The 21169-nt window shown below is 36.9% G+C and overlaps 2 protein-coding genes across 7 annotated transcripts in view; one reads left to right on the top strand and one right to left on the bottom strand.

The window, feature by feature from the left end:
- ANKS3 (ankyrin repeat and sterile alpha motif domain containing 3) overlaps positions 1-3976 on the bottom strand; it is a 39977-nt gene extending 36001 nt beyond the window's left edge. The window contains exons 1-2 of one of the 3 annotated variants that reach the window (XM_074280411.1): positions 3838-3976; positions 1109-1280 (exon numbers count right to left, since the gene is read on the bottom strand). In XM_074280411.1, the coding sequence (XP_074136512.1) occupies positions 1109-1278 (170 nt within the window). In that variant the 5' untranslated portion in view covers positions 1279-1280; positions 3838-3976. The other 2 variants (XM_074280412.1, XM_074280413.1) reach the window with 2 other exon arrangements.
- The window catches only part of DNAAF8 (dynein axonemal assembly factor 8), a 31797-nt gene continuing 14498 nt past the window's right edge, over positions 3871-21169 (top strand). For 2 of the 4 annotated variants that reach the window (XM_074280415.1, XM_074280416.1), the window contains exons 1-6: positions 3871-4616; positions 7954-8143; positions 12863-12961; positions 15407-16003; positions 18555-18672; positions 19475-19607. In XM_074280415.1, the coding sequence (XP_074136516.1) occupies positions 8009-8143; positions 12863-12961; positions 15407-16003; positions 18555-18672; positions 19475-19607 (1082 nt within the window). In that variant the 5' untranslated portion in view covers positions 3871-4616; positions 7954-8008. The remainder of the gene's footprint in view (positions 4617-7953; positions 8144-12862; positions 12962-15406; positions 16004-18554; positions 18673-19474; positions 19608-21169) is intronic. The other 2 variants (XM_074280417.1, XM_074280418.1) reach the window with 1 other exon arrangement.

Raw genomic sequence — 21169 nt, forward strand, 5'->3', positions numbered from 1 at the left:
TATACCGAATTCCTGTTAGAATGCCCAAATAGCTACATTGCAAACATTGACATTCCCCATATACAATGATGTGTACTATACATCTTCAGATTGGTACAAATATGTAAATATATACAAATAAATGTTATTAGGACCATTTTATAGCCAAGAAACTTAAGACTCAGAAAGAGGATGTGACATGCCCAATTCACAAAGCTAATAACTTCAAATCCAAGTCATACCAGATACACAAGCCACATACATAAGGTGAGACTTCGTAAAGGAGGAATGGCTCTTTAAAAAACTTTAGAAGATTCCAATTCATTTTCTTTTGACAAATTACACATTTACTTGAATAGCTAATAATTTTTTTAAATGTTGTTTTTCAAGGGGCATTTTGCTGCTTCTTTTAAGGTTTTGCTTCTACTCCTCAGAAACCAGAAGACTCATCTAGATAATTGTGGTTAGCATTTTAGAGCAAAAACAGATGAAATTAAATATATCAAATGAAATAACTTCATATAAGTTGAGAGGCAGCGTTTTACTGTTGAAAGAGCCCTGGATTTGGAATCAGAAAACCGTTATTTGAAGTCTAGCTTTTGTGTTCACCATGGACAAATCATTTCATTTGTCAGGTTTCAGTTTTAGTCTACAAGGCTCTAAATCTCATGAAACATATAATGTATTTTAATACATACAAAATTTCACATTTAATATTTCAGAGGAACATATTACTGACATTGGCATTTTCTTATACAATCTCTATTTACAGGGTTTCTTAACAATATGATTAATTTCTACCTTAGACTTTGGTGGAGAGGGAGATGCTTAAAATTTTTTTGCAAGTCTTAAGTAGAAATTATAGAATTACTCAGTCTTGAAAATAAAATACAAACATTTAGCAATGCAAACATCTTTTTTCATTAGTTTTACCCTCTTATCCTCAATCACTAGGAATAAAACCCACCTTATTTCTTACTTATCTAGCACAAATGATCTACTGTCCATAGGCAAGTGAGCATTCATTCACCCATGATTACTGCAGAACTCCAATTTGCAAAATAAGAAGAAACATGGAGTGGTAAGAGAAAATCTAAGAGAACTGACATTTCCCAATGAGACCTCTTACCGATGAATACATTCCTTCACCACTTCATATTGCCCAATTGAAGAAGCTGTATGAATATCCAGGGGAACATCCAACTCTTCTCGACAAACTAGATGACCTGGTCCGTGCCATATAGATAAACTACGGTTGAGCAGCTCAGATTCACTGGCTTCATCACTAAGCTCAGACATCTCTACAGTGAAAGAGAACATATAAAGTTCACTTTTTTCCCATTCTGAGTGCATTTTAATATCCAAATGCTAATTCTGAAAACAGTTTAAACTCACTGTTCTGATGTTATTTATGTATATGAGTATGTATGTATACATGATGTATACATATGTGTACACATACATTCACATAAACATAAATATCTCAGGATATATATATACACATAGATATATGTAAAATCACAGGATAATAAGTATTTTATATGTATATATTGTATTTAATATATTATCCTGTGATTTGATTTTCTCCTTCATCCACCATCACATCAGTGTAGTGAGCCAATATTCTAAAGAAAGTTAGGTGTAAAAAAAAATAAATTTCCAAAAACAGAAATTTAATTTTCTTTCCAATTCTCATTTTAAATACTCACCAACTAGGCAGACAATGTTTAGTCAGAATAAGAAATATAATCTATTTGAAAGGATTCTCAACCCATCAGTCTTAGATAACTTTTATTATCCCAGTGGGTTATCCCATCCCTACAATGGAGGATATTTGGATTCTACGATATTGAAAAGACAGATACTTCAAACTATCATAACTACAATTTTTTTAGCTAAGTATGTGCTGTATCTGTCCTTGTTTCATCAATTTCAAAAAATACAAATTAAATTAGCTCATAAAAGATGATATTTATGTGACATCTTTATAGAAAATCTGTTCCAAAAGTCAGAGAAAGATCATCTCTCCATGTTTCACAAGGTATTTACATGATTTGAACCACATCATTGAATGCTTCTCACAATCACTGATTCACGAACTAAAATATATCCCCAAATGAATTTATTTAGTGTTTGAAACAAATTAATTATATCATTCAGTTCTGTATTTATATCCAAATATATTAGGAAATAGAAAATTATTAAATTATCAAATGACATAGCCTTGCAAATTACCAGTCACTCTCTGGGAATTTATATGGCAGAATTATTTTTTTTAAAAACAGGCAAGCTTTGATAAAAACAAAACTTTCTGACAAGAATTAGAAGGTGTGTTTTTTTGTACTTGGTCAACTGCTCTCCAAAATACATCTCCAAAGATGGCTAATTATCCAAGACTAACATTTTCAAAAGGACCTACATGAGATTTATTAAGTCTTTAAGTGCTCCAAATAACTTCAAGACTTCTGTAACTAAATAATAACTTGTGATTGGATTCTATGAAGGTGAGATAAAATTTCTTCTTTCAGGATCACTGAATTTGACTATCTCTAGGATAAATACCAACCTATAAATAGCTCCTTCAAATAGACAACAAAGCACATTTTACTTCATTGTCTGAATCGTAGAAGCGTAAGAGGATAAAGATGATAATAGTTCAACCTATTCACTTTACAAAGGGGAACATTGAAATCCACAGAAATGAAGTGATTTGCCAAGATTATCCACATTCCAACTGACAAAGAGGAAACACCTGGAACTCTGCTAGCATAGCAGATATTGGATATTCAATTCAATAAACATTTAATAAGAATTCCCTAAGTACAAAAACTACTGTACAAAATGAAACAAAAATGATACAAAAATGAAAAGGGATAATTCCTACCCTCCCAGGTCTTATGATCTAAACTATGCTACACATATTTAATGTGATAAGACCAAAGAATAGGTATAAAAAAGTGCTACAGAAAATGTGGAGGGAAAAAAAAAAATCACTTGAAGTCACTTGATACAGTGAAAAAAAGTGCTAAAAGACACTGAACCTGAGTTCAAATCCCAATTATGACAATTTACTGTGTGACTTTGAGGCAAGACCTTGACTTACATAGGCCTGTTTTCTCCTTTAAAATTTAAAGTTCAAACTAGAAGACCTCTAAGGTTCTTTTCAACTCTAAATATATGATGCTACTTTTACCTGGGCAAGGGACAGAATCATGCAAAACTTGAGGTAGGATTTCAAAATTCAAATTAGAAAACCTTCCAGAAATGTAGAGGCACAAATAAATACATTTTACAAATGAGGAAATTGCGGCAGAGACTTTGCAGTAAAACACTTTGCATATACTATGTCATTATATCTTCATAACAACAGCTATTATCAGCTAAGAAGAGATTAGGCCGCAGGACTTGAAATCGGGAAGACCTGAGTTCCAACCCACAGTAAGCTGTGTGCAGGTCCTGGGCAAGTCACTTAACTTCTGCTGCAGTCAGTTTTCTCACTTGATAAATATGAATGCTGACAGCATTACACCCCAGGGTTCTTTTGGGAATAAAATGACATCACTTGCCTAAAGCGCTTTGTAAACCTTAAAGTTATTTTTTTTAGCCTCATTCTACAGATGAGGAAACTGACGCTTAGCGAGATCAAGCGACTTGCTCAGGATCACGCAGGGTTTGAGCTCAGGCCAGAGTCCAGCGCTGTCCACTCCTCCAGACCGCCTCCACCGATCCCTGAGGTCCCTTCCAGCACTGAGCGCAGAAGACAGCTCCACGTCATTCCCGCCTTCGGCCGAACTCAGCGTCCAGGCCCCTGGGGCTGATCTGGGTACGCGCGCAGGTGCTCCCACCCCCGGCTGGTACCTGCGCAGGGGACTCATGAGCCCGGAGGCCTCCGTCGGGCCGGGGCTGCGTCCAACGACAGCGGTCCTTCCTCAGCGCCTGCAGCCCGGGACGGAAAGGCCCACGCTGTGGACTCAGGAAACGAGGAGAAAATCGGCCCGCTGGTCACTTAACACCTACATGCCCCTACGCTCCCTTTTCAACCGGGCACATCCAAGGGGCTAGGCCTCAACCTTGTCTTCGGCGGCCGTGGCTCCGCCGGGGCCCAAGGAAAAGGATAAGAGGCCGGCTCCACGCCTCGGAAAGAGAGCAGCGGACAGCGAGCTGCCGCAACGCCCGGAACCCACGCCCAGTCCGACACCGGAAATGAATAGAGGGACGCAAGGGACGCTGGAACTCTTAGTTTCCCCTTACTCCTCCTTGATCCTTGAGACTGAAATTTCAGATCTTAGACTTGCCCGAAAGATCCATGCCTATCTCGATCTTTGACAAGTTCGTCAACCAATAAATAGTGAATACGTATGAGCCCCGCCTACAAGGCGAGAACCAAGTGGACCAATTGTATTTGGAGAGTGGGCAGGATCCTCGCGGTCTTGGAAGGGGAATGGAATAAAAGAGAGGGAAAAGACGCTAACGGAAGGAAAACAAAAGTTATTGTCTGAAGCAAAAGATATTCGTTGTGCACCTCGACTCGGAGAGAAGGGACTCGACTTTGATGATGTGTTTCTATTCGGATAATGGTCTGTGCTCTAGCCCCCTGACCGGACCACAGTAAGAGATTGGAATAAAAGAAACTCGAGGTAAATTGAGGGGATCCCAGTTTCACCTCCAGATAAAGGTGTCGTATGCTTAGGAGAACATGTAGAAAGAAAAGGGATGGAAAGATGTGAGGAAAGAGCAAGCCAAATATAGAAGAGTGAACTGCTTGGGAAGGCGGTTGGCGTCTGGTTACCATGGTAACGGTCGGCTTGGTAACTCACGTGTTAGTAAGCCGAAAAAGGGGCTTAATTCCGTTATTTCACCTTCCTTCCCCCTCTTTTCTTCAACGGTAGACTCAAAAAATAATTGGTTAATCGTTGCTAATTTTACATTGTCAGATCTCAGATCTAGCTTAGATTTGCAACTAAAATTCTGTAGGGCTGCGCCCGAGTCACTGCCATTCTTTTTTACTGCTCCCGACCCAGCCGCCTGAGCGCATTTGATCTCTCAATGCCTAGTTTTCTTTAATGTTAAATAATAGTTTGGAGAATGTTGTTGTAAGGGTGAGATTGCATATGTGAACATGCCGTAAGTGAAGCTCGATTTGCAGAATGTAAACCTTCATTAAATTATTGTTCTTATTGTTTACTGCGTTGAGAGGAGGAGTTCCCATACCGGGAGTTCCTTACACCAATGACGTCACCAAAAAAGTCATTGTAGTACAAAGCTTCAATATCTTGTTAATAGCCAAGCCAGCTTACAATTGTACTGAGCACTTCCTAGCAGTGTGACCCTGGGTAAGTCACTCAGGGGGAAAAAAAGTTGTAAATCAGTAGTGAAATTGGATTATAATCCTTGCTCTTCCAACCTGAAGCAAGAAAAGGAGATAGAAGAAATTCAAGGAAACTATGTCATGATTAGCCACAATTATATAATCTATTACTATAAGCATCCAGTATTACAAAAGGTTGTCAAATACAGTGTGCTGTTATCCCCAAACCAACTGATCTGTCCTCATCTTTGACTCTAGTCCTACATCATCAGCTACTTGTTGGACTTCTTTACTAATAAACTCCCAAAAGGGAACGCCTTATTCCTCATCCCAAATGACAACCAGCCCTTTTCCTGATTTCTTTGTTTCTATACTACCATTATTCCAGTAATACAGGTTTACTACCTCAATATCATCCTGGACTGTCCATTCTCAATCACACCCTTACCACTAATAATAATTGCCAAGTGTTGTCAATTCTTTCTCTATAAGCTCTTTGACATCCATCTCTTTCTCATTTAATTATCACCTTTCATATGAACTATTGCAATAACTTAAGTCATTAGACATCTCTACCGTATGTCTGACTATGTCTATTCCTTTGCTTAAGAAGTTTAAGTGGCTTCCTATTGCTTCTAGGATGACTATAAACTCCATTCTTTAACATTTAAAGCTCTTCATAATCTGATTTTAGGCTATCTTTCTTGATGTGCCTTAGTCTATCTTTGGACACTGAGTTTTGACCACCCTGGCCTGCTTATGATTCCTAATGCACAATATTCTACTATAATTCATTTGCAGAGATTATCTCCCTCCTTAGAATTCTTTCCTTCCTCTTAGAAACCCAAGCTTCCTTCAAAATCTAGTTCATGTTCCTCACAAGAACTTTTATGATTCCTTGTATGATTCCCTTTCCATTCCCCTTTGTATTCTCCCTTTATTATCCACTAAATGACTTTATTTTCTGTGTGTGTGTGTGTGTGTGTGTGTGTGTGTGTGTGTGTGTATTTGATACTTATTGTGTATGTTTCCCCATAGTGGGATACAAACTCTTTGAAGTTAGGGGTTATTTTTTTTCTGGGGGGGGGTGGCTTTGTAACCTCAGCACCAAGCCCACAATTTAACACTTAGAAGGGATTGAACCTGTGATTTCCTTGATACAAGATTCTCCTAGGTGAGGATGCTCCTTCTAGCACTGAAGGCCAGCATCTGAGAGAGTTTCCTGGGGCCATGGTAGCAAACTCAAATAGGAAGGAAAGCCATTAAGTCTGCAGATCCCTGCAGATCACCTTTATTTAGAAAATCACCTATATTGTTACTGTATTCAAGAGTTTGTGATTCCTTTTGTGGTTTTCTTGACAGAAATACTTGAGTGCTTTGCTATTTCTTCCTCCAGTTCATTTTTCAGATGAGGAAACTGAGGCAAACGGGGTTAAATAGCCCAGAGTCACACAGCTGGCACTGTTGTCCCTTCCACATTGAAGGGGTTGGCACCTTGGACAATCCGGAAAATTCACATAAAATGTTTTGGCCTTCCCTTTGTGCCAGAGAAGTATGAATTATTTTAGTATTAAAAGATAAAATATGTTGATATGCAATACGATATATATTTTTATACATTTCTGAGTTTCTAGAGTTTTTCTGTGTTGTCTGCTGGCCTTCACATGTAATCTGTGGTTTCTGCAAAGTTTCCCCCAAATTCCCATTTAATTTCTTATGCCAACCTGAAATATAGGGAAACCATGATGGGGAAAAGTCACCATATAGAAGGGGTAACTTAAGTATCTGAGGATAGATTTGAACTCATTAAGATGAGCCTTCCTGATTCCAAGCCCAGGGCTCTATCCATTGTGCTACCTAGTTGATCTTTTACTAATATTATCTATGTTCTATTGTGGGTTTTTTTTTTTTTTTTGTTAACTATTTCCCAATTGTGCTTTAATATGGCTCAGGATCCTGCTTGGAAGTGTAAGAGCTATAAAGCAATTTGCAGGCCTAGATTTGAATCTCTGGCCTAGAGCCCAGAGAAATTATTTACCTGGCATCACTTAGTATATATCAGAGACAAGGATAAAGCCCCAAATCTAAGTGCCTTCCTGGCCAATCCCCTCTGCATTATACCATTTATTTCTTAAAATCCATCCACACAGTAAGTGTTTAATAAATATTTAAATGAGTTAAGTCTATTCTAGATCTTTTGGCAAAGACAAAAGAAGATAACAGTAGAGTCTAGTCTTAAAATTGGGGAGATGATGTTAACATTGTGTGGGATCATTAGAGATTGAAACAGTGTGGTATAGTGGATAGAGGGCCACATTTGGAGTCAGCTAGGAAGACCAGAGCTCAACCCTATCTTGAACAGGTCAGAGTGTGATATTTAATTTCTCAGTGCCCTAAAGCAGTCCTCTCACTTGCCAAACTAGTTGGTAAAAGGAACATCTACCCTGGGAGTTCCAACACACTAAATGAAACCACAGGTTTGGACCAAACACCACTTCCTATTTTATAGAAATAACTTTATCTGTGTACAATTTGGTTTCCCACTTACAAAATGAAGAGATCAATTGATATTTCTAAGGAATTTCAAATTTTATTATTAAATCATCCAAACTCTGTATATGACCTGTTATAGTTTTCTTTTCTTGCCTCCTGTTTTTTTTTTTTAGGGTTATCCTCAAATGATTTCATGTGGATGGGGTATCTGCATGGCAGTTGTTTCTTATGGCATCAAATGATAAACAAGATTGTCTCACTGGCCACAATCAATGTCCTTGCCTTTATGATACATCAATGTGGGGATCTATCTTGGCTTCAGTGAAAGAACAGCTCCCATCTTTTGACTCGGATTCTTCCTCAGTAAGTAGAAGTTGCTCAATGTGGACTGCATAGATGAGAGAATTTTTTTTTCTACGATGAATGGAACAGTGGCTTAAGTGATCATTTTTCTATTTATCTTCATGCAAGTTTTCTCTCTTTATCTTTTTATTTTATAAATTTTCATAAATTGTAAATTAGATCATATTCATCTTTTTAATTTGGCATAATAATGTTGTTGTCCTTAAATCTTTTCTTTATTCAATTTTATTTTATCCCCTCCCCTTTCTCTTCATTGTCATTCTCTCAGTTCATCTATTATTGCTTGATTTTCCTAAGTGATGTTTCAATGCTTCCAAGCATTCTATTGAGAATTCATGATATATAAGTCATGCTGCTGAACTGAAGATGAGGATGGTCTTTGGCAGCAATTATTGTCAAAATTCTAGTATTGTTTTCTGTCCTGATGAATGTATCATAGTGTTTTGCTGATGTGGTTACAACAAATTCTCTAAGGCAAAGAATAACAAAATAGCAATTGTTTTCTTCAACTCCATATTCTCTGCAAAGTGTCTCCCTGTAAAGAAAGTATTTGTTTATTTTCATATGGAACCCATTTACAAAAATAGGAACTTCTATTCCTTGGGCCTCTATTACTCTATCAATAAATTAAAGGTCTTGGGAATAGATGAACTCTAATCTGACATTCTTTGTTTACCACACTGATATGGGTTAAGATTTCTTTCTAATTCCCAGCCCTCATGAATCCCAATGGGAGACACCAGGCTTTCCCAGCCTCTACCAGATCTGAGCTAACTTGGGTTGTCCCAGTCCCCACTCTAATGATGGGCTCAGGTTTCCCCAACCCCCATCCTCAGCACAAACAGTTCTTTATCTAAAAACCCATTGAATTCTATTCAATTCTAACCCTGGCAGAAACCAGCCAGGAGCCAATCTGGGACTCCACCCACCTTCAAGATTACCAAAAGCCCCCATTATAAAAAGGGGAACCCTGGAGCCCACTCTTGGCAGGAGCCCCAAACATGGCATCCTTATGCCAGCCATGCCACAGGTTCCTGTCCACCTGGTGCCAGCCCTGACCCTGGCATCTTTCTACCTTTAGCCTTACTTCTAAACCACAAATAAACCTCTTTTGTTAATCTAGGTTTTTGGGTCTGTAAATTCCTTTACAGGGGACTCCTGCGCCACTACTAGAATTCATTTAACTCTGTATCCTTATGGCGAATGCAAAGGGGTTGCAGGAGAGCTCTATTTGATTCCCTGTACCCCAAACCTGCCACTAGACCTCAATTAACCCTAATTTCATCAAGGTACCCCTTACCTAACTCTCATCAACACTTTTTTGATTGCTAACGAACTCTAAAAAAGAGCGAAGATGTAACTGAATTCCTAAAACTATATCTGTTCTTCTGGCAAGAAACCATTATCCTTCATCACTCTCATACCTCAATTGAAGTATTACTGGAATAAGTGCTTGCCATAGAGACACTGGAGCTTTTGAACATAGATTGAAACTGTTTTCATGGCAAACTACTTCCTATCCAGTTTTCATAAACAGATTATCATTTTTAACAAGTTACTCATTATAGGAAAGCAACACCATAATGACATCAGGGGATCTGGTCTATGGTTTGAGTTGAAATTAGAAGATTTGATTTTGAATCGCAACTTTGACTTGATGTGTCTGCTTTATGTCTCATTAAAATATAAAATTTTTAAATGTAGGAACTGTTGATCTAATCTTTGTGTCCCTGGTGCCTGGCACATAGTAGGTGCTTAATAAATGCTTGTTGATCAATTAACCTCTTGGCACCCCAAGTTACCCTTTTGTGAAATAGAAGAAAACTGTGTCACGTGGTTATCTTGAGAAAGCTACTTAATAGACTCTAAAGATCTACACAGCTTTGCACTGCCACAGGCCTGAATTTGTCTTGGGGGCTTCTCAGTAATTTCCTTGCATCTCTTTTTTAGCACATGCCTCTACCCAGGATTTCTCTGGGGAAACATTAAAATTTAGCTCAATTTGCATCCCCCCCAACCCGGTTCTCTTAGAAACCTCAGGATTTGGCTGTTGTTTTGTTTTGCTTTGTTTTTGCAGTAGCTCTTAGTTTCCATGAGAGCCATCGAAGTAATAAAACACCAATTTATAGGATAGGTTTTTATTTAACCCAGCATAAAATGTAAAGGACCTTTGTTCAAGCTCCTTCCTTCTCAGGGTTGCTAACAAGTCAAGCAAGTTCCTCTCTCCATACAGTCCCTTATTTCGTCAGAGACCCATACAAAAAAAAAAAAAAAAAAAATTCTCCGCTCCCAAACAATCCCTCCTTGAAAAGAGAAAGAACTAATGGCTAGAAAAAAATTCAAATAACCCTTCCCTCTCTTGTTTCTTAGGGTGGATAAAGTAAATGATTACCAAGACTAGGAAAGGAATAGGAACAGCTCTTCCCCATTGTGTCTTTATTAATCCTTCAAGCTGTTTATCTGACAGCAGCTCTTTTCCTGCTTCATGTCTTCTGATATCAGTGTTTCCTAAGCAGACACATCAATTTGTAGTTATTCCTCCAGATGTGCATGCAGCCTCAGGTCTCTGTGAATTCTCCCCCAGGCTTCTAATGTCCTTGCCTTCAGAAGACTCTTCCCCTGTCTGCCCTCTCTTGGATGTAGCATTGGTTCAGTAGGAAGAACACTGGATTTTCACTCAGAGAAACTGGGTTTGAATTTGAATTCTGCTATTTATTTTTTTTTTAACTTTGGGCCTCTGCTGCCATTCCTATAAAATAAGGAAACTACTAGGTTAATGCTAAAGCTCCTCCCTCATTTAAATCTTTGGTTTTAGGAAGGAAGAAGGACTTATTTGGGACTTCTAGGGGAATTCCCAGGCCCAAATGAAACGGGTGGTGGTCCCTTTAAGAAACTGTATTGCCTATTGATCTGTGATTTCTTTCAGATTCCCAGCCCTTCCTGGCTGAGGCATTTCAGTTCAGGAAGCCAGGATCTTTGATTCACAAATCCTGGTCAAAAGCATCCCTTTGAGTTCCAATAGTAGACCTGGGCTTGTCCCAGCCCCCACTGGGTCTGAGCCAAATTGGGCTCTCCCAGCCCCCCACTAAGACACAATATAATAAGTTTCCATTAATTAAAGTTTTTGCAGATGAACTTTGGCAGCTCCCTTTGCTGCCAGGACCTTCTGTCCACTGAGAATTGCTCAGTGAAAAACTCCATTTTCCATAGTTCTGTTCACTGGAATAATATTCATTTCCAGTGTTATCTTTTCCTTATCTTCACTTATTTCCCTAACCAGACTTCATGCCTCTCTGTCAGGATTTCTAATCTTACTTCGAATCCCTGTAATAAACCTCTTTTATCAATTTAGGTTTTCAGGTTTGTAAATTTCCTTTATAAAGAACTGCTCTGCCAGAAGGGAGTCCCCAAAACTCCCTACCCTTGCATCGAATCCCAAGGGGTTGCAGGGGAGCTAAACCTCTCTATTTGGTTCCCTGAACCTGCCACTAGACCTTATTATTTAACTCCCTGACCACCAGAAACCCTAATCTCTTTGGTTCCCTAAATCTAAACCTTATCATAACCATCACAATTTTTATTAGGCCTGATTATTGAATAATTAAAAGCTTGCCTATAGAATTTTATAAAGCTTTCAAAGTACTTTGCTTATGACAACCTGAAAAGAGGTATCTGAGCGTTATTGTACACATTTTACATCTTGGGACATTGGTTTGCCTGTGTACACATAACTAGGAAGAATTAGAACTTAGATTCAAATGTATACATCTCCTGACTAAATCCGGGGATCTTTTACAGCATCACACTGGCCCCTCCTGAATTTGTATCGTGATCCTCAATTTACATATAAAGAAGAGCCAGCCATGCCAAGAGTGTATCGCTATAGAATCATTTCTATGGGGAAATGTGTGATAATTTTTTAAATAATTTTTTTTGTAAATTAGGGACTTCTTATATGGTTTATGGCAGATACTAAAGTGTGAGTTGTGATAGGGATTGAGCAATTGTGATTCTAAAAATCCAAGATGTGTCTAATCCTCAGCACAGGCATACATAGTTATTGACTAAAGTTTCCACCTAACCTATATTTGACTAATTTACCATTATTTTATCACAGAAATCATTTGCTTCTTGCTAATGTGTCATACTATTACTGACAATGTTTCTTTTGAAAACCCTGTTGGAGACAGTAGCATAGTCACTTTTCACTATCAGGAATATTTTACTTTGACTCCAAATCAGCTTTTCATTTTAGATATGTTCCAGTATGTACCACCATGGTCTGCACACAATAGATACTTATTATATATCTATCTAGATCTAAATCTAGATCTAGATATGTAGATATATTTGGCATGAATGAATAGACCAATGGTTTATATGCTTTTTTATTTTGGTGATATGAAAGATAGAGCTGGAGATATGTGAAGGCCACCAGATGGCTCTGTTTCCATTTCTCCAGGAAGTAGCTAAGTAAAAAAAAAATTTCATGGATTTGCTTGTGATACTTCTAACCCTGACTGTGGTCGTTCCCATCACAGTTTTAATACAGGTTGAGTCCTTCAATCCCTCTTCTGTATAGCCACTGGATTGAGCTGCTAAGTGTAAGCTAGGAGAGAGAACCAGAAGTTTCTGGAAATTTAATCCTGCTGGTTTATATGTTGCTGCCCTGTTAATCACTTCTTGTGCCAATCTTAAACGTCCATTGTTTATTGACAGTCAGATGAAGAAAATGGGGAATTATTCATCTTCCAACGAGATGAAGAAGATCTGATTCCAGATTTAACTGAAGAATTGGCAGATGATCCAGATATTCAGGTTGTTTTTGTACTCTGCCTTTCCTATTTTATTCTTCCACTTTATGGTCTCGGCTCTTCATGACCCAGCCGCTTTTTCTTTTTTATAAATCCCAACTGGAAAACTTTGTTAACCTGTGGAAATTGCTATCAATTCTCAAAAAGTTTCTCATCATTCCTGTTTTATCTTAATAACACTAACCATAGGAATAATATCAATGTTGTGGGTCATATTTCAATTTTTAACAGAATAGATATTTATTTTGTAACACTACTATAAGTATATAATAATAAATGAAATTACCATCAATAAAATAACATACAGGCTCATTAATGCCTATATTAATTAAGCACGCTCTAATTTGTTAATATGCCATAAAATCAACATTCAATGAATAAAGCCATCAAAAACACAAGCAAATAATTGTAGTAGTTAAGGAATTATTTTCTTATTCCCCTATAGTTCAATTTCATATAGATATAAGTCCTCTTGGTCAACATTTATATGATTATATAAAATTATTTTATATTCTAAGTATGCTATGATGACAGCCATTTTGTTGCTACAAATCAGAATCATGAAAGAGTAATAGGGTTCTACATAAAGAAGATAGAGTACAGTACCTGAAGCATGATAGGGAATTAAGCCATGCTATAATTATTTCTAGCTATTAATTTAAGTTATGGGCTCTATGGAATTCAGATCTTTTTTGGGGGACCATATTTTTGGGGGACCATGGTTTATAGTAAGAATACCTTTTTGAGTAGATCCATTTTCATGCTAAATAGTGTAACCACTACTGGGGATTATAATATTACTGGATATCAAACCTGTTTATACAGTCTATTAATTAGTTTTAGCCACAAGCCAACCACCTAAGTCAGATTTTAAAAACAAACAAAAAATTAGCCATCCATGTTTGGCTGTCCTGATATGGTTAGATCTCTTGTTTTCAGTTAAAAAAAAAATGTAGGTAACTTGCTTTCACTTCTAAAATGTTGGATTGTCATGTAGACAGTCTGCCTTATTATATATGTTTAAACAACAGGTCTCTTTTTGAAAAATCATTTGTGACATCCCTAGGTCAGGTGAATTGAGTCAGGACATTTGCCTTATTTAATTAGGATTATCAGTAATAATATTAATAATATCATTGTCATTCCTCAGATGAAAGTGATAATAACTCATTATAACTCCCAGTTCATGGGAAATCAGGGGAGTACCATGGAAGGAGCCTTGGATTAGAAGTCAGAGAATAACCATGCTAAGCCTTTTTTTCTAATCTATAAAATGAAGGGGCAAATGGATCTATAAGGTCTTTTCCAGATATGACTTTAGGATCATTTGATTCTATGGCCTACCAGCCAACAATATGACACCATGGTGAGATAGAAATGTCTATAATACTCTTTTGACAAACTATTACATGTACCCCATTTACATTAATGTCCAACCAGGATAGATTCCTTGTTCCTTAAGTCAACAGGTTTAGTTAGAAACATCTTACTTCACTTTAGTGTTCTCTTATTCTAAATTTTACATATATAAGTTCAATCATCAGTAGATTCTACTGCATTAACAGCTTTGTCGACCAGCAAAATAACTTTTCTGATGGCCAAGGCTCCTGTTTTCTTATTCCATCCTAGGTTTCTCTATAATAGGTATTTTTAAGGTATTCCTAGGTTTATAATTATAATCTTGTTCATTAACATGCATTTATTTACTGCTTATTAGCAATAATAATATGCTTATTATTATGGATTCAATTATTTCAAGTCAGACCCTGGTTAAAACAATAGTTTTCATTATTTAAATTTCACAGCCTTAGTATTCTCAAATCAAAAGATACAATACTGTAGTCTTTGTTTTGTTTTCATAGCCAAGTTTTTCAAACTGCAACATTTGTAACAGAGTATCATTAAACTATCCTTGGGGCAACATTTCTAGAAATTTTGTATTTTTGTGGCAGAGCATCTTAAACTTGTATATTCTGTTTCCAGAAGTAATAATTTAATGTATGCTTTCAATCTCAGTACTGACATTTTTTAGGACAGTTGACAATCCCATGAGACAAATGGACAATCTCTAGTTCTGTTTTCATTTTAATTTATTTAGCTTTTGATTTTAACTGTGTAGGGCTATGAATTTTATAAGCAGCTCAAATTTAAATTAGGATATTATACCAATTATTAGTTAATGAAACTTTTTAATAATTTGCATAAAAACCAAAGAGAAGGAAACCTGTACATATTTTATTTTTGGTGCTTCACTTTGCATTTTCAGACTAGGGATCCTAAAATGCCAATATTGAATTGTCATCAGAGATATTCTACAATCTAGAGAATTTGAGCAGTGTAAAAAATTAAGATAAAAAGAAGTTAGACTACATTATGTTCTTTTTTAAAGTGTACTTATAATAGACTTTTTTTTTTTTTTTTTTTTTTTTTTTTTTTTTTTTTTTGGCAGCAGCTTCTGGAATCTGTGAAAAATGCTGGAAAGAACTGGTATGAAGAAATAAAGGATTCAGCTGTTCTTCAAGGGAAAGACTCTAATAGGCCTTTGCTGATTAGCCCAGCATTTGGAGACAAAGATGAAAATCAAACTGGCATTTATTTCAGAATCACTGAAGAGAATACCAAGTGGCAGAAAGGAGATAACTGGGACTTATTTAGCTCTAGATCTCAGGCTCTTATCACAGGACCTCAAATAGAAGAGTTTCCAACTTCAGCCTATAAAAAAGATCTCACAATTGGCAATTTAGGGACTGGTAATTTAGCTCTTTTTGAAGAGTCTGATTCCACAAGCATAAAGGCTATCAGAAAAGAGAGAAGAAAGATGATAGAGAAAAACATACTTCGCAAGGAAGTTAAGGAATTGCCACTTGAAAATTTAAATTATTCACATTTCACAAAATCCATATCGTATGAATCCACTGAGTCAGGGGATGTAGAAGAAAAGATGCCAGCAAAACGTGAAGGGTTGAAACTTGAATCCACTGAGTCAGAAGTTGTAGGAAAAAAGATGCCAGCCAAATATGAAGGCCTGAAACTCCGGTCTCTTGAGGTAGGTCCAGCAAACTGTTGCACTTAACCTTTAGGACCTCCTGGATTGTGTTCCCTGTGTGGCTGAAGCTCACTGTTACTCTTAGTATTATTACGTTAACAAAGAAAATCCAGTTTTCTATAGCTTAAATCAAAGATTGACCTCATAAATTAGGAACTATTTATGTTCCTTAAATCAGGCCAACTTATTTAATAAGCATTTTTCTCTATGCTTAAAGCTTTGTCATTTTAAAGTGAAATGTGTGTTTGTTCCTGAGATACCCTACATTCTACTGTCACTTTCAAGAATATATGGCTCCCTACAAAGTTTAACTTAAATATCACTTCCCCCTGTTTTTGATAGATTGTTATCTTTTATTGATGCCCACCCCAGTTGCTGTTCTCTAAAAATTACTTTCCATTTACTTCACATGTACTTTATATTTACTTATATAAATCAGTGATGTTTCTCCAATAAAATTTGAGCTATTTGAAGACAGGAAAGAAAAATAAAGTAAAATGTATAAGCCTTTAACAAAGTAGACCCCTGTATGCTACCTACTGTTGTCTCATTATTTGCTGAAACAAAAGGAAAGGTATGCTCTGGAGAGAAGAAACAGTGCCATTCAATAACATTCAAATTGCTCCCAATAAGGGAAAAGTATTGACTTTGAAGACTGGAGATCCAGACTCACTTTTCTCTGTCAAATAGCAGTATGACTTTGGCTTAAGGTTCCTTTATCTGCAAAATGTGTGTTTTGGGGGTAGGTATGGGAATAGTTCAAGGTCTTTTCCAGGACCAAATTCTTTAAACAAATATTTACTGAATCTATGCTATGTACTCTGCCCTAGTCCAAGTACTGTCAGGTCTACAACCGTTCCTAACCTCAGGTAACTCAGACCTCTAAATAGCAATATAAAACAAACAATAATAAATTCAATAGCATTGATTTAAATAAGCCATTCTGTAGATTTGGAGTGTCCTAGCAAACAATATATGTGCAGCTTTTTCAATCTGGATTTTCCCTTCTATCTTGCAAGTTGCAAGTTGATTGAACAAAAAAGTTAACTTTAGCAGTCAAATTATTTGCCCAATGATGGTCCTTTCTAATATTTGATTAATGTCAAATCATTTCTTTCCTAAAAGTAGGGTTTTCTAACTTCCTTCAGTCAATCTATTTTTTAAAGAGATCAAATGAGTTTTCCCCAAGATTTAAAAACTCATATAAACAAGTTAGTTTTAAAGGAAATTATACCATAGCTTCCATCTACTTTGAATAAAGTATTTAATGAGCAATGGATATACAGTCAGAACCTTCATTCAAATCATCACCCCACATGTCTGACTTAACTCTGCTACTTATTAGTTACCAGTTTGACCGTGAATTTAAAATCTCTGGACCTCAGTTTCCTCATCTCTAACTAAAGGAAATTGTACTACATGACCTTTCAGGCTTTTCCAGCTTTAAATCTGTGATCCTATAATTCATAAGTAAAGATATGGAATCCTCCCAGAAAGCATTCCTCTTTTCAAAAGAGAATTATCACTGTTTTGCAACTTAGAAAAGGTTTAGGATGGCTGAGTGCAGTTGGCAGAGAAAGACTGAAAAACTGCCCCAAAGCAAACAAGAAAGAGCACTGATGAGTATCAGTTTAATCTTATAGCCTCACCTCTATGTGTCCAGTAAAGAAATCCAAATTATGTCAGACTCCTAAGGCCCACCCTCTGTGGAGGTCCCAAGCCCCTCCATCTCCTCTCATCTCCAGGTGAGTGGCCTATATTTGCTGTGTCCACCCAAAAAAAAATCCCACGCATGTCCCTGAGGTTAAATTTCACCTATGAAATCTGTCTATGACCCATGCCATCTTTACTGAACCCCTTGGGTCAATCCATCATGGCATTCTGCCTCATGGTGTCTTTCCCTTCACCCCTCCCCCTTGGCATGTGGTATCTTTCCTTTAATTCTCCCACTATCCTCTCCTTTCAACCCTCCATCCCATGTCTTAATGGGTATTTTTTTCCTCCTTATGATTAACTCTTTTAGGATGCTAAATCCCTTTAAAGATTTTGCCTGCCAGCTAAGGGCATGCCCCAACCTCATGGGGATGTTCCCTTTCTCCTGGATAATTGTGGGTTGCACCAGGGAACTTGCCCTTTCCATTATTAATTGTTCAGGCCCTTTTCTTGCTAACTATATGCTCTCCCACTCTGTTTAATATTTACTTTTCCTGGTGTCTATTGTATCTCTTCATTTTGTCTGTATCCTCTTCTCCTAAAGAGAATGGCCACAGTAAATTCTTTACACAACCAAACCGCAGCATTTGATGCTCTTCAAAATAACATAATTTGGTGCCTACAGCAAGCACAATATTTGCTACATTAGCCACATCAAGGTAGATTATGTTGAAACATGGCTTGGGCAAGGCAGGGACATTTTATTTAAACATTCATGTGTACCTTTAAGATGTACTATACTCAATCCTAGAGTCATTGGGCTAGAAATTGCTCATTTTTGTGACAATGTAAAAACTTGCACATAAATTTTGGCTTACCAGGTCATTATATTTTTCAGATAATTGAAGAGTGGGATTTAGATGAGATACTTCAAAACCTGGAGGCGCAAAAAGGCCAGGGAGAATGTACAAGACGAGCCACATGCTGGGAAGTCGAGCCGCCTTCTAAGGGCCGAGGTCTAACTTTTTTTATGCAGTAAAAATGAATTTTATGGTATACAGTTCCTTGTATGAATTTTTGAGAAGCCTAAACCTCACTAAAAATACTGTTAACTGATTCCTTGGTAATTTTTGTGGTTTTTCATTCTTTCTAATTTTCTAATTTTTTAAAAAATACTGTTTCTGATTATCTTTAAAATATATACTTTTAAAAATGCTTGAACATGTTTTACTTAACTTGATCATCACAACAAATTGGAAAGATAGTAAGGTAGAAATTATTACCTCCCATTTTACAGACGAAGAATGGGAAGAATTTGTCTAAGATCGCAGATGTGACTACCCCTTTATGTGGAAGAACTAAGACTAAGTCTTAAGTTTCCTGCTTCCCAATCCACTTCCATTATGCAGTAGCTCTTTACCTCATGGCACACCCTTGTGTGGGTCTAAAAGCTGAACAACTAGTGTGGACTGTCTGTGCTCTCTTCCCCTCACAACACACACACACACACACACACACACACACACACACACACACACACACAAACACACACCATCCTTTCCTAATATTCTTGTAGTCTTTCTACAGCATGATCCAAACTGCATTGGAGGAAGGGAGAGTAGCGGGTTGGAGTCCAATAATTCACAATGGTTTCAATGAACTTTAATGTACTGTCTTAAAATTTGTACCAGGCCTGTAACATCTGACTTTGAAGGTTTGTGGTTTCAACCTAAGAGCCTGGTTTATAAAGGAAGCAGAGGAGAGCTGGGCAATCATGAAAATATTTCAATATTTTTGTTCTTGTTCACCATTTTACAGAAAACCTTGTGTCCAACTCCCAGGACAAGCTTATGGATCAACTAGTTGCCCTGTGCGCCAGACAATCTAAAAGTTTATCCTCACCCTATAAGAAGGCATCTGATGGACTTATGGAAGACCAGACCAGAAACAGGTAAAGCTTTGTAGTATTTGGTTGAATCAGTTCTGACATCTGATTAGTTTTACCACACGGTGCCCAAATTGCCATATTGTAGAAGCTTGGTAAATATTTGTGGAATTAAATCAGCACAAAATAGTGTTAACATTAGGAATGAAAATGTCACAAACAATTGAATTCTTAATTCAAATTCTAATAACAAATGAAAGTTGAAAACTTATCTTTAATGTAAATTAGACAAAAGAAAATCCTATTTTCAAAAATAAAATAAGAGATTGTTAGAATAGACTACAGGAAATGTTGGTAGAGAGAAAAATGAAATAGAACAATAAGGTTGGATTAGATGACCTCTGAGATCCCTTCTATTTCAGGTCTCTGATTCTATGAAATTCCATTTCAGGCATGCCATGCCACTCACTTTCCCTTTAATTTGATCATGGCAAGCTGGATTGGAGTGATCACAGCAATTTCATAGAATAATTCCATTCATAGGTCATCCCATCCAATTCATACCTGAAAAGGATCTCATTCCCAACAAGCCACACTATTCAATGTCTCAGACTTCCAATGAGGTAGAGCTGGCTACTGCCCTAAGGCAAGTTATTCTTCTTTTGAAAATTTTAAAATTATTTTAGAAAGTATTTTTCTTCTTTAAACCTAGATTTGTCTCTCTGCTACTCCCACTCAATTGGACTAGATGATTTCTGAGCTCCTTTTTGCCTAGAAATCTATAATTGTCTTCCTAATTCTGTACACTAAGGTCAAACAAAATCTAATGCCTCAACTAAGAGGGGTTAGGTAAATTGAAATAACTCAGGTACTTAAGAGATGGGACTAAGGCCCAGTCTTCATAACTCTTTACTTCTAGTTCTCCCAAGTCCATGCTGTCTCTCAAAATAGAGCATTAATGAAACCTGTAGTGTGATTCCTGGGTAGGATTCAAAGCCATGACCCCTGCTTTGGGGAGGTGGATGCCTAATTCAATAAATCACCGTAGCTTAATAAATGTTTGATGACTTGATTTGAATTCAATTGAATCTTTAGATTACTTTTTATTTGGGAGAGTTACCTTTCTCCCTTAATAGGATATAATCTGCTAGACAGGACTATCCAAGCAAATCATCCAAAGACAAATTTCATGAGCCAGTTTAGAGCTAGAGCAGAAAAATGGGATCAAAAAGAAAAGGGCATTTGCTGGTTGTCAAAATGCATATAGTTGTCAGTTGTTATGGGTAGACAGATAACAGTTTAACAGCCAAACATGGACACTGTATATGGTTAGAATTCTTTCCTATAGCTAGAAGGAGTTGACAAGAAAAAGAGTTCACATTTATTGGACTATCCATCTATCTCATCCTCAGAGTTTCTTTCTCTGAAAAATCTTTACAAATAGAACAAGTCTCCAGTTTTTGCCTAGGATGGCTACATTTAAGCTTAGAATAAAGAATCTTAACTCCTAATTTGTCCAACTTAATTTGTCATTTTTCCTTTCATATGCCCTTTGCACTAATCAAGTTCACTTGCTAGCCATCCCTGACTTTTATTCATTCTCTCTTTCTATTTACTGATTACAACCT

This window comes from Sminthopsis crassicaudata, chromosome 1, assembly GCF_048593235.1.
Source record: "Sminthopsis crassicaudata isolate SCR6 chromosome 1, ASM4859323v1, whole genome shotgun sequence".
Taxonomy (NCBI): Eukaryota; Metazoa; Chordata; class Mammalia; order Dasyuromorphia; family Dasyuridae; genus Sminthopsis; species Sminthopsis crassicaudata.